The 13,791-nt window shown below is 47.1% G+C and overlaps 1 protein-coding gene across 16 annotated transcripts in view; it reads left to right on the forward strand.

Annotated features, from left to right (window-relative positions):
• The window catches only part of By (focal adhesion protein tensin), a 247,087-nt gene that overhangs the window by 179,537 nt on the left and 53,759 nt on the right, over positions 1-13,791 (forward strand). For 15 of the 16 annotated variants that reach the window (XM_076788232.1, XM_076788258.1, XM_076788240.1 and 12 more), the window contains 4 exons: positions 6,123-6,191; positions 12,038-12,259; positions 13,188-13,351; positions 13,437-13,586. In XM_076788232.1, coding sequence (XP_076644347.1) covers positions 6,123-6,191; positions 12,038-12,259; positions 13,188-13,351; positions 13,437-13,586 — 605 coding nt within the window. Of the gene's footprint in view, positions 1-6,122; positions 6,192-10,932; positions 11,181-12,037; positions 12,260-13,187; positions 13,352-13,436; positions 13,587-13,791 lie in introns of those variants that run through there. The other variant, XM_076788337.1, reaches the window with a different exon arrangement.

Genomic DNA, 13,791 nt, shown 5'->3' on the forward strand with positions numbered 1-13,791 from the left:
GAAATAATCGAGTTGAAAATAATGTTCGCGTCCATATTCTCGTTGTTTGTTAACAAAACTTTCGAAGCTGTTCGAGCGCGTTTATTTTCGTGAAGGAATTTGGACTCTAAGCAGACACGGTTTCCTGCAAAACGGAATTATAATACGCCGGCTGACGTGGCTAATTAGCATCGCGAAAAGGTTAAACGTCGCCGAAGACTCTCGCAATCTAATATGCGAATCGTTCGGCGCACGCCAACGGCATTTTTAATGTCTCCGCCTGTTTTCGTGATCCGAAACGTTTCGCGTACCCTGAAACACGAGCCGCGCACACCTAAGCAATTCGTCCAGCTGCAGGCCACGTTCGCTCGATCACCAATTCCCTGTATATTACGCTGCAACTTTGCACGAACAAAAATATCGACTCCCGCGTTCCCTTCGATATTAAACTCGATTTCTGTTTCACCGCGGACTTTCAACGGAACGAACACACTCCCCTCACTTTTATTACCTTTTTCCAATCGAATCGCGTCTCACAATCGAATTTTCTTCGGGCTCGCTTTGACGTCGGAGAAGCCTACTCGCGCAATTTCCCGGATATTTTTAGCTGGAACAAGACTTTTTAAGACACTCGGGCAACACCGTGCATCGCAGATTGCAATACCGTTTTCTTAATTGAATCGCCGGGGAAATTTTATTCCGCGTTCTTTTTTCGGACGGACACTTTGCTCTTTGTCGAGGAGAGCTGCCAGCATTTTTAACGATCATTAAATGCTGCTAAACGATGTGTTCGTTTGTATTTTTATTTACAAATTTTTGTATTTTTTATCATACTGCTTCTCAAAGAGTCGTTTCTAAAACGTCTTCTAAAATTGTCATTCGAATGAATTAAACCCAGAAACTGACAGATTAGAGATGTCTTTAAAAAGCTGGTTTCAAAATGGCCCAAACGGCCATCGTGTGAGGGTTAAGAATAAGAATTTAGGTATGAGAATTTTATTAACGACGAGTTAATTCGTCACTGATAGCCAATGAATAGAAAAATCACCCGCCTGACAGGTTAATATTTCCAGCGATAATTACAGCCTCTCCGGAGCCACGCCTATTTTCGTCCGGCCCGAATTCGAAGAATTACCAACTTCGATTAGGCGCCAAAGGAAAATTAGAGGTTGCTCGAACTAATCATTACCGCTGAATTAAAACGTCGATCCATTCGTACCGAGGCGTACGCTTAATTAAGATATCGTTTACAGTGATTTACGATCTAATTGGCTCTAATAAGACATTATTTCGTCAGACGGTTTACGAACTCCCGATGCATTACCATAAAAGTGTGCAGGCAACGGTTGCGGTACACTTTCCCGGTGTCAAGTGAAATTTATCGCTTCTCGATTTATCAATAATCGCGCTTGCCGGTGCCTAACACGCTCGGCAGATTGAAACATAACCAGGATATCCTAGGCTAAAATCATAGACTCTCCATGACGGAGATAAAAATCGCGTTTACTAATCCCCGCCGCGCTGTGCTGTGGCCGAGGCGAATCTGAATTACTATGTTTCGCATCTTTATTCGCGCCCGCTCTCCCGACAAGGACACTCGTCTATTTATCCAGCCATCTAGTCCTGGTAGAACGTGTTCCGACGCCGCGAAGGCCTATGGGCTAGTTAAAGTGATTTATCGTGCTCGTAAAATATACTTCGCGGCCGCGACGAGCCTCTGGATACAGGCAGGGGCCAGTTTCATTTCAATTCCACGAGAAGCACAGCCGAATCCTGCAAGAGGATCTTGTCTCCTGGATCAATCGCCACGGTCTACAACCATCTATCTACTCTGCCCAGGGCTGTGACGCTGCCCGTAGCAAGCAGGATTTTCAGTTGGAATTCTTCCGCCTGACTGTAGATTTTTGGGTGAAATGAAATTTTTCCGAGTAGATTGCAACGAACAGAAGTTACGTTGACTGCCACGTCGATCATGCCAGTGTCGCTATTTGACGATCCGAGAAAAATTCTTATTAAAAAAAAACTCCGGAAACTGAATTTTTATCATGCAATGTATGACTTTACAATTCTGCAATAGCTGTCTGTAATACCACAAGAGAGAGAGAGAGAGAAAGTGAGAGGAGAAGAGTGCGTTAAGAAATTCAATTGCTGAAAACACTGGGTGTATCTTCCTGGTCTAGAACCTATCCATAAAAGAGCACGAGGTAGCCAGAACAATAAAGCTAGCAAAAAAATGGAGAAGAAGGGGATAGAAAAGGCAGGGTAAAAGAGGGTGCGGCACGTGGCGGTGCGTCCAGAAATGTTACGGGGTAAAAGTGGGGGTGTGAAGAACCCGGTGTAGAGCCATACTGCCAGCGCCAGTCTAAGGATAGCCAGAAAAAATAAAACGGACAAGAGACAGGGTGAAAGAGGGCGCGGCACGTGGGGTAGTACGTCCAGCAATTTTACGGGGTAATTATATTTACAGGGAGTGGCACTCGACCTACTCGAGGAACTTGTCCCTTCGACGAGAACTCGCGCGATCCTGGCAGACCCGCGGGGCGCAGGCTTGCTCCTGCGTGCAACTTGCGAACGCTGGTCGCGGTTTCCATGGTTACTTGTCGGCGTCACCCTCGCCACCCCCGCAGCCGAGATGCAGGGTTTCATCCCTCTATCAGGCCGCAGCGCCGGGGCGGCTCCCGTGCGGCGCAGACGTTCGTGCCGGTTGACCCAGGTCGCGTGATCTCCTCGCTGATCCTCGAACGTTTATTCCCTATTTTCTCACTGATCATCTCGGTGTCTCGTCCTCCCACGCGTCTTCCGTGCCTCGACAACAATCGTGCAACCGTGTCCAAGCTGCAGAATCGACGCACAATCCTCCGACGATCAACTGCGACGCGCGGAACGTGCACACCTGAGGGGTGGATACCCACTGTGACCTTGAGCCGCTCAGCCGGACAGGTGGAGTCTGCGAGGATTCAGGACACGAGATCGATGGGCTGGGTCCTTCGAGAGAAGATTCGCCGGAGATCCCTCTCGAGGATCGCTGGAAGTTGATCACTTGATGCTATCTTTGTACGAAATTTGATAAGATTGATTGAAGTGGGTGGTTTCTCTTGAACAGAGGCGGACATGGATCATCGGTTTTTGCGTTCTAGTTTGGATTGATTTAGGTGATCGCTAAGTGGGAGGTTCGATGACAGATATTTTATCTTTGCGTGGAGTTCGATAAGATTGGGGACGAGAAAGTTGGTGACTTCTGTGATCAGAGGCAGAAGTGGTGGAAAACGACGATGAAGAAGGCTGAGGATTTTCGCGTGCGGACGGTACGAGCATTTGGAAGTTGATTTGATTAGGAGGCTTGATAATATCGTATTTTTCTGCGAGACTTTTTGTGGTTTCTGTGATCCAAGTCAGGGTTCATTCGAGACGACGGTGGACAAGTTTGAGGACGTTTGCGTGTTGTTTCAGTTGCATTGGAAATTGATCAATGTTCAGAAACCTTGACCGTATTGTGTTATTCTTTAAAACTGAGAACCAAGTGGGAAGGTCCTATAATCAAAGTCGATCAAAGACGACTATATACAGTCTCAAAATATACTTTAGATCAAATTGGAAATCGATCACAGCTTGGAAATCTCGACGATATCGAACGTGCTCAAGAAACTGACCGTTTACAAGACAGTGTGCTCTTCCCATAACGAAAATCAGAGTCAATCCAAGACGACTGTACACAGCCTCTAAATATATTTTAGATCAAGTCGGAAGCTGATCGCTGCTTGGAAACCTCGATGACATTGAATCCTTCCATGAAACTGACAATCGACGATTAAGAGGATTCCATCCATAAAGAAAATCAGAGTCGGTGCAAGACGACTATAGACAGTCTCTAAATATACTTTGGATCAAATCGGAAGTAGATCGCTGACTGGAAACCTCGATGACATTGAATTCTTCCATGAAACTGACAATCGACGATTTCGAGGGCATCGTGATGAAAGTTGATCGAACACAAGGATGTGTATGTTTCCAGCGAATTAAAAGCTGATCGCTATCGCACACTTCCTATGCGCCTGACAGTCATTGAGAAACCGTCGAGTGTATCCGAACCAGTGAATCTACGAACGAATCCGAAGATCTCCGCGTGTAGTTTAGGTTGATCGATGCTTCCAAGTAGAGGAGATCATGCGTGACAGTGTTGAGAGCCAAAGGAAGTGGCGTGGTTGGAAGTGGTTCAATTAGCACGGCGAAGTTCCTACGAGAGAGAGAGAGAGAGAGAGAGAGAGAGAGAGAGAGAGAGAGAGAGAGAGAGAGAGAGAGTGTGCAGGTCGGAGTGCGATCTATCCGGCAGCTTTTGAGAGGATGCATCGCGGGGGCAGCGACATCCGACAGGCGTCGAGGGATTAGCTGCAAGATTTTCTTTGCTGAATCATCGCGGCAGCGGGCGGCTGCAGTTGGCAAACGTCGTCGGTCTCTTCGCCGAGGGAGGAACATAGAAGAAGAGGCGGTGCCCGATGTTGCGGAACAATTCGTAATGAGCACGGGACCCCACGGCGCCGACGTCGAACGAACACGTGCTCTTGTCCCGTACCGTGAACTCCGAATTCTCGAACTCGGCTCGTTCCGAACGAACTTAGCCAGCGACGTGAACGGCATAGTAATCGAAACTGTGATCAGCGAGACCGTCTACTGCGGGACCCCCGGTCGCTTCTGATCGTTGCTACTCCCGCGATTGCTCAATTGCGATAGATTTATCGGACGCTAGAGATCTATTTTTTTCGGGAATGTAGGATTTAGCAGATCGTTAGATGCGTTAAGAATTAAAGGGAGGATCGATTACCCAAGGTGCTAATAATTATCGAGTAGAGGAATCGTTGCTACGCGGGAACGAAGCTAGTCCCTGAACGTGTGCTCAAAGGCTCAATTTTGCCTGTTTCGACGTCGACGAAAGATTTACGACTTACTGAACGTGTGCTCAAAAGTTCGATCGAAGCTCGCGGAGATTGCTCCCGGAGATCTTGGATCGCCCGGAGAAGAGCGTCGAGAACGTGGTCCTAAGTCGTGATAACGATACCGTTGCCAAATATTCACCCTCTCGGTGACTCAGTTCCAGAGAGTCGAATCACGCTTCGGACAAACATGGAGCACCTTAATTTGCGATAAATCGTCGGAGAAGTAAAAGTGTCCTCGTATTTACGAATTAACGGGAGAAGATCCTTCGATGTTGAAGTTCCTATGACAGAGATAAATCTATTAGAAATCTACGAACCGTAGATCCACTTTGGAGTTTCAAGGTGGACTGATATTTTTTTGAGATTGATAAAATGACAAATTCGAACAGCAGCTCGCTGTCGCGAGCCTGGCTCCGTGCGAATTGCTGTCGTTGCGGAGACCCTCGACAGGATAACGTGAATAACAATTTGAAAGAGGAGACACCGCTGCGGGAAGAGACGGAGACGCTTTTGCACCGCATCGCGTTCACGGTTTGGCACACTGCCCTCCATATCGAGAGCGAGGTGCGTTCGCGTGGGTGTTGTTCGCGAGATCGTTTTGTTGTTTCCACGCCCGGTTCTCTGCCGAACGCGACAAATTGCGCCTCGTCACGTCCAACTCTTGAGAACGACAACTTCCAGCCGAGATTTAAGCTGCAGTGATCGATTGATCGCTATTAAACGCGCGGGACACAAAATGACTGATCGGGTCGATAGAACAGGAATTTTATTTGTCGACCGATACAGTAACTCTCAATGTCCTGGTCGATTTGTCATATTCATTTGTACCTTTTCGCATCATGTTCCTGCTCCAATCGAAAGATTGTGGAAATGTTTATGCTCGACTATTACATGAAAAGAACATCAGAGCCCGCTAGTAATTGCAACGTGTAGTACAATCGCGAAATCATGATGAAATAAACGAGGCTTGCATAGGTTTCTTGTTTTTGATTGTTTGTAAATTCTCGTTAGGGAAAATTCAGCAGACGTTTAGAACTAATGAGAGTAATTTCAGAATAATTGAATCGTTGCTTCGTCTGTTTTTTATTTGACGTAACCCACTTTCTTGGAGACAAGTTTCGTACATTTTTCTAAAAACGGAGTGCAATTACGGTGTCTAAAGGTGGTGGTTTCTAGGCGGTGTAATTACGTATATGCCTCTCTTTGTTGCAGCACAATGGGGGCTACGAAGCACAGCCGAAGAGTGTCAACACCATTGCCAGGAACAAGCAGCAACAACAGGTAGAAATTCCAGCAAACTAACTCTATCTTAGCTATCGCTGTGTCTGAATTTGGTCACTGTTCGTAACGCTCGGCTCAAGATTAACCGATACATAGTGCTATAAACAATTCCAATAATTATCTAGTCCAATGATAACTTTTCCACAAGGAAAGAATTTACGACATGCAAATACACATAATTATAAAATAAATACAAAGTAGGCGTACAATGGAGTACAATAAATCCAAGATCGTGTTTTAGAACGAAAAAAATATTGAAGACTGTTAAAATAAAAATACAGTGAAGATAAATTAAAATACGGGAGGCATAAAAACACCCATAAAATGAAACTAAAGATAATATTGCACTTTACGATGCGCCTGCCAGTAGAGTCGTGACGAACTACATTCTAAAATTGCGTTTCACAATCGTGCACCGCAACAATAAATGAAGGAGTCCTAAACCGTTCGGAAATCATTTAAAGCGTTACCAACTGGAACGAGTTAGCAAAGACGAATTCGCAAAATAATTGCGTGAAACGCTTCCCCCAAGCCGAGATTTTAATTCGCGAATCCAGTTATTCGAGCACAACGAGTCCGTGTCGTAAAAAAAGCTATTTCCAACGCGGCTTCCAACGTTGTTTCGCAAAGATCATTCAATTACAGCTGGCCTGTTATCTCGACACAGGTTTTGCGACGCACAGGTACGTGAACAGAAGACGAAAAAGCGGTCGGAAGAAACGAATCGAGGTCAGGTGTTCGCGGTTCGTAGAGCTGGTCTCGTTGAAAATTTCACGAGGTAGCCGGTACGCACGTGGCCGGATGCAAATGGTCGCGCTCTCGTATGGCAATTTCGAGCCCCGGGGCGAGCCGAGTCGGGCGATTTTACATACAGGATCGTTTGCAAAACGGCGGATCGTGACGATGGCGGGAACAAGCGGCCGAGAGACGACGGAGGCCGTTCGTTCCTCGACAAACCAGGGCCGTTCCGAATGTAAATAGGACTCGGCCGTGTTTTCCCGCGGAATAAACGAAGACACGCCTGATGCAATCGGGGCACCGACGCCTCGCACTTGCCTTGCGGTTGTTTTAATATTAAATATTTAGAGCGGCCGCCTCGTAAAAGGGTACAAATCGCGGCCTCTTATCGGCCACGGTGTGCCCGAGCCCCCTTTTTGCATAACGATCGTTCGCGTATTTCCGATGTTCCGAGGAATAATTCCGCAGTTTATAATGCCACGCGATTTTACTTTCATGCCTTGCTACCTCGTTTGTTACCACCTTCGGCGGTACTTGAGCATCCCTGCATAGTTTTCAGATCTTCGGAACGCAGACTAAGACTTTTCAGTGCTGCTACCGCATGGATTTCGTAAAAGACATCCTACTGAATGGCCTCAACAAAACCTTCTTACCTGCAGAGTTTAGTTCTGTGGTCCTGAACTAAATACTCGAAAGTACTGTGAATTTTTTCAGAATTTTTCGCGTGCTCTAACTCGTGCGAAAATTAAGCCAATCCTTGATGACCCCACTGAGATATTTAACGGTCCCCAAGTACTCCACCAATTAGCAGACCGCAAGTTCGAAATTGCAGTTAAAGTCGCGAGAAATGAAATAATGGATTTAGTTAGGGAGGTTGTCAACTGTAGGAAGTACCATTTAAAAAGTTTCGGAATCTCATTAGTTTGCACAGGACCTCCGGGGGGCGCAATACTTTTCTCTGGATAATAAGTACAGGTTACGGTTAGCATTATTAAGTACGATTAATCGAGATAACGATCCGAGGACGCAACACGTGGGAGGATTAAGACTAACACCAGCGGGGAATTAAAGCGGACACGTTGGATAGCTTTCGAGGTAGCCTGTGTGCTTTATTAGCGGACCTTTTTCGAACTTGTACACCGAGGTGTACAAGCCATGGGGAGCATTAATGCCGCGACCGGTGAGAATTAGTTGGTAAAATGGCAGTAAGCTGGTGCATCGTGCGAGCAGCGCCTGCATCGACTGATGTTCCCCCGAGATAATCCGAATATATTGACGATGACCGTATAATGTATTCGCCGAGACCCCTCAGGTGGGTTCAGGCTGTGGCCATTCTCGGGAAAACAGATCCCCGGATGAAGCTCTGGTACCATACTTGAAAATACTGTCAGTCTCCGTCGCAATATTTCACGTAAAAGTCGATGTCTCTTGGGAATTGGGCATAATTTGTCTTAGAAAGTTGCCATTTTATTTTCTAGGTAAAGTGTCAGCGGAATAAGAATTGATACGACGTAACAGGACTTTTGTATTTTTGCAAATTTGATACCTGAGAAAACACTGCCAATTGTTGTCGCAATATTTTCGAAAGGTGCCATTGTTTTGAAAGTTACCATTTTATTCGTACAGTAAGATGTCCATAAACTGAAAATTGGTACGATAAAATGAAACTTTTATATTGCACGAATGTTGCAAAATGTTTAAAACGGAAAGGAAAATATTTAGAACATTCGGGTCTCAGAGTTTGCCGTTTTATTCGTAAACTAAAAATTGCCGTGACATAATACGATTTTAGTATCGTTGGAAGTACCAGGATTTTTCTAGGACAGCAAGAATATCGAGGCTCTTCGGGGTTTACGTCATCCTAGCAAGGTTCTATAGTAATCAAATAAAGAATGACACTATTGGATATATTGAAAGTTACTTGAGCCTCGATATTGATTTTACTGACACGATATCGGGACTTAATACTGTTTTTCTATTAAGAACCTACTGTCGGTGGAATGTGTAGCTATCGATCGGATCTAGACTGCCTCGTTCGGCATCTAGAGTACTCGTCCGACGGAAAGAAGTCGATAACGATAAAGCCCACTCTCACTTGGCGCTATACTTCCAATTAGAAATTAGCCGCGGCAATTACGCGTATTAACGATAATTGACATTGCCGGTTCGACGCTCTCCGCGCCCTTTTAGTGGCGTGGTCGATAATTATCGTCTTTGCATCGCGCTCATACTCTGAAATCCCACAGAGGTCTATTCCATTTACCGATGCACACACAAAAATTCCATTTATGACCTCCTCCAATGTTCCGCATTGTTCCATGAGGTTACTTCCGGTTTCTGAAGATTCTTCGTCGTTCTGTACGCTTCTTCAGGATTCCCCAAGGTTCCTTATGATTCCTCATGGTCTCTCAATGTTCTTCACGGTTCTTCAGGCCTCCTCAGTCTTCGCCAAGTCTCCCACAACTACCGACATCACGTGATCTACCACCTACCAGCATGCTCACTCCCAACATCAGAAACTCACCGCCGCGCAAAAATCACATGCCAAGCCCCCGACCCCCATCTGCTTAAAATTCCTCCCACCTCTACAGCCTCCCCAAGGCTCCAATTTCCAAGCCAAAGCAGCCTACACGTCCAAACTCTCCGGCCCCGATTTTCTCACCCCTCGAATCGCGGGGCGCAATCCGCCCACGCGTGTCGCCGTCGCAAATTGAAAATTTAACGATCTCTCCGGGTGTACAAAGAAAAAAAAAGAAAAGAATTGCTGGCACGGCAACGGGGTCCGGGCGTTAGGCGAAAAAGAAGCGGTCCGGAGAAGAGGGGGAGGATGGGGGAGCCGAGAGGGCGGCTCTAAAAATACGTTTATAGGATCATAACGCGGCGGGCTGGATTCTCGCGGGTTGCAGCCGCTGCTTCGGTTTGCTCGTACGTCGCGGTCCTCTACGGTCGTAAATCCCTCGCAGCGTTAGGCTCACGTGTGAAATTGCTATTACGCTGGCCCACGGTCCTACCGCAGCTGTCGTTCCGAGGAAGCCAAGGACTGCCCGCCACGCCGACGCCGTGTCCTTCGCATTTCTCACGCTTGCTTAGGATCCTGAGGGGTCCACGGGGGTCCCTGTTCCCTCCGACTAGTCTGCGGAACTCTCTTGTTCTCGTTCGAGAAAGAGAGAGAGAGAGAGAGAGAGAGAGAGAGAGGGAGAGGAAGCGGGGATACTCGCGAGCATTTGTCAGACGTCCCGCGTGCGAATAAGTCGTAATATCGTCTGACGAGGCGCATTTTTGCCAACGGGATGAGTATCACCCGCGGTGTGCAGCTGGATCTCTGGATCTCTGATGGCGTTACGGGACCCGCGCCTCGTACCCGACTCGTCCCGTTAAATTATTACGAGCTGCGCCGCTGGAAATGCCACTGGAAAACGGGAACGTATTGGTCCGACCTGTCTGGCAACAGCTGGAATAATCTACTGCTGTCGATCGGCGCGCGCGACGCGACGCGAAGGTTCTTTGAATTTTCACGGTTCTTCAAGGTTCCTCGAGCCTTCTCGCTGTTCCTCAAGGCTCCCCAATGTTCTTCGCATCTCTTCAAGCTTCCCCAACACTCGAACCAGTTCATAAACAACAAAATTCAATTTCCCCGCGAACACAAGGCAATCTTCCACCGATCGCCGATCGTACTGATCGTCCAAAGAAGCCGACTGTATTAGCCAACAACTCGCGACGCAGTTCGCCGACAATCAAGCCATTCAAATTGGCGTTCGCTTCCGCGTTCGCCCTTGAAGACGAATTACTCACGCACGGCGTTATCGCGTACTCCATAGCGATTTCAACGTCGCTGTCCGGTAATGCGGCTCGCGTCTAACGACGAGCGTGACTCGGTCTGAAAGTCACGCCGCCGTCTGGGCGAATTCGTTGCATCACGGACGTAGAAATCGGCGGCACGCATCGTTGCAAGTCGCCGATGGTGGGAGCGAGGCACGTCAGGTGGACGAAGAGGAAGCGCAGTTTGCATCTATCGGACAAGACTGGCGACCACTGGGCACTCTCGGACCGAGTGAAACACAATACCAGGCAGTCTGTTATCCCGTCGTGGCGAGTCGTCCTCGTCCGTAACCGAGTAGTCCTCTTCGCCAGGATAATCCAAGCGACCCAGGATTTCATGTCGATTCGCTCTGATAAGGACCCTCCTCTACAAACACCGGCATGCCGGACAAGATCGTCGTCAGGATCCTCTACGCGCCGAAGTACTCCAAGGTTCACTCTCACTCGAGAGACTTTCTGCTATTCTTGACTCGGCCGGCTTTGGCTTCTTGCGCTCGTCGGATCGTCGATGAATAATTTATTGTTTCTTTAATGAGGCGACGACGGTGCGGCTCGGAGTGCACGGAATCGGTTATTCTGGTGAAAGTGGATCCGGGGGTGGAGGGTTGTACGCTAGACTGTGTCCTCGTTATGAGTTTAAAAACGGTGATACGGGAATGAATTATATGTGTTGTCGCAGTTCTTTGGAATTTCGATGAATTATTTGGTTTTGCGAGTAGATGTTGTGCAGAGTTTCGTTGTTCCAGTTTGGTTTTTGATCCAGCGCAGGAATAAAGGGAGGGAAAATTCAGCGAGAAATTTATTCGAATATTTGGTTTGATAGACATAAAACTTTTCAGTGTCGTTTTTAAGCATCAAACTCAATGTCTGACAATTAAATTAAATGCATATGAGTTGGAAATAGACTGATGAGTAGATTGTGGATTTCGTGCATTTATGAGAAAAATGGAGGTCAAACATAAAACAATGAAGGTATTAGAAAGATGTCCTAGCACAGGCACGTTACTTTCATATAATCGAAATTATTAACAGGAGAAGCAAATTTTTATTCAACTTCTTTGTCGTGCAAACGATATACACAAATTTCATTTGCCATATCCGCGATCTACTGGGTCTACAAGCACTGCCATACGAAATACGTTTTAAAAAATTGATAAATGAAGTCCCAAGTCCCTATAAATTGCATAATAGTGAAAAACTGGCGCGCTGTCGGAAGGTTAAAAATTCTTTAAGACGGAACGATCGTGTTAATTAGTATATAATCATGGTGTTAATTGTCTGATTGACAGGTACAGACGTCCACGGCGTCGACGGCACCTGCGAGGACGCCGGGCGTCGGTGCGGACGCGGCGACGACAGGCGTGGGTAAGGTCGGAGGTCGCGTGACGGAAGTGATGGAGCTCTGTTATGTCACGGAGAGGATCATCGCTCTTTGGTACAGAGAGGATGCCCAGGGAGTGCTCGAACATGCCACCACGCTGCTCCGAGGGAAGCACGCGGATAATTATATGGTGAGCACCTGCGTACGCCGATTAATTAATAGCCGCTTAATCGCGCAGCTTTTTCTGAAATAAACGATCGACGCTAAATTGATACCTTCGGTAATACCTACGTAAGGTGAACTTTATTTAACTCGATTACACAACGCTGTTACACTGGCCGTTTGATTCGCTAGGATTCTACGGCTTGTTTCCCAGACACATCGCGGATTTGTAGAACTAGCTGGGAAACGAGGAGACTACGAGGCAACTGCGAGCGTAACGAAAGAAACTTTTCTTGGAAGTTCATCCCCAGCTATTCTGAATACAGAGCGGCGAGGAAGTTTTGTAACAGCGACGCCAATTACAACGCAAACGTGTAATCAAGCGCTCTGCGTGTTCGGGGACTATTAATTGCCACCACCAGTCTACGAATATACGAAAAAATTGGTAGTTGGCACAAGTACACTGAATTCCCGATATATGTCAACAACACGGGTCTTGCCAGTGGCGTGTATCGTCCAGGAAACATACCCGAGCCGTGTTACGTTTACACTCCTCGGCGCCAGAGGCCTCTCGAGCTTTGCAACCCCACACAAGGTATACCCCGAGGTAGTGGGGATAATTCCGCGACGTTTATCATTCAAGCCTTGGCGACATATATAAAGAAATCATTGTACTTTGTTCTCTGCGAGAGCTTCGACTCTGAGATGCCACTAAAAATGGCTGTATTCAAAATATTTTTCACATTATTGAATTTGCTCATATTTAAGAAATTACTCGACACTTGTTCTATGAGTAAATTGGTTAAAAATACTTGATTTTGGAGTTGAAACAGTTCCGAGTGCGGAGGGCTAAAATTGAACACAGGGTTCGAGAAAATAGGGAAGAAAGGTGTCGACAAGAACCTTCAAGAAAATATGACAAACGATGCTTCGAACCTAACCGTTTCATGTTCCAGATATTCAACCTATCATCGCCTGGCCGACCAGGGGAGCCGAACACGAGGGAAGCAGGCTGGCCCCAGGGGCTAGCACCCAGTTTGGAAAGGTTGTGCGCCCTGTGCAAGGAGCTGGACTCCTGGCTGAACGGCGCGCCTAATCGCGTGGTGGTCTTGCACGCCAGGTTTGTGCCATTCGCAAAAATCTCCGGATCCCCGGATCGTCTGGATTTACTTATTAAAAAAATAAAAACGAACACTCCGATGCAGGGGGAGCAAAGAACGATTAGGTGTGGCAGTGTCCGCGTACATGAACTACAGCAGCATCTGCGGCGGACGTGATCAGGCGCTGGACAGGTTCGCTATGAGGAGATTCTTGGACGACAAGATCGGATCCCTGCAGGTTCCGTCGCACCGAAGGTAATCGCTTGAGAAGCATGACGTTATACTGTCGTCGTATCACGATAAAATGCATTTTATCGCCTATTAGTCGTGAGCCAGCATCCGCGGGCGTGGCTCTATCGCTACGAGTATACTCTTCGTCCGACGAGTCGAGTCAGTAAAGGTAAACAAATGCGCGTAGTAGCACCTCGAGTGCGACAGAGGTGATGATCGTAGATGCTTC

Source organism: Halictus rubicundus, chromosome 1 (genome assembly GCF_050948215.1).
Source record: "Halictus rubicundus isolate RS-2024b chromosome 1, iyHalRubi1_principal, whole genome shotgun sequence".
NCBI classification, from domain to species: Eukaryota; Metazoa; Arthropoda; class Insecta; order Hymenoptera; family Halictidae; genus Halictus; species Halictus rubicundus.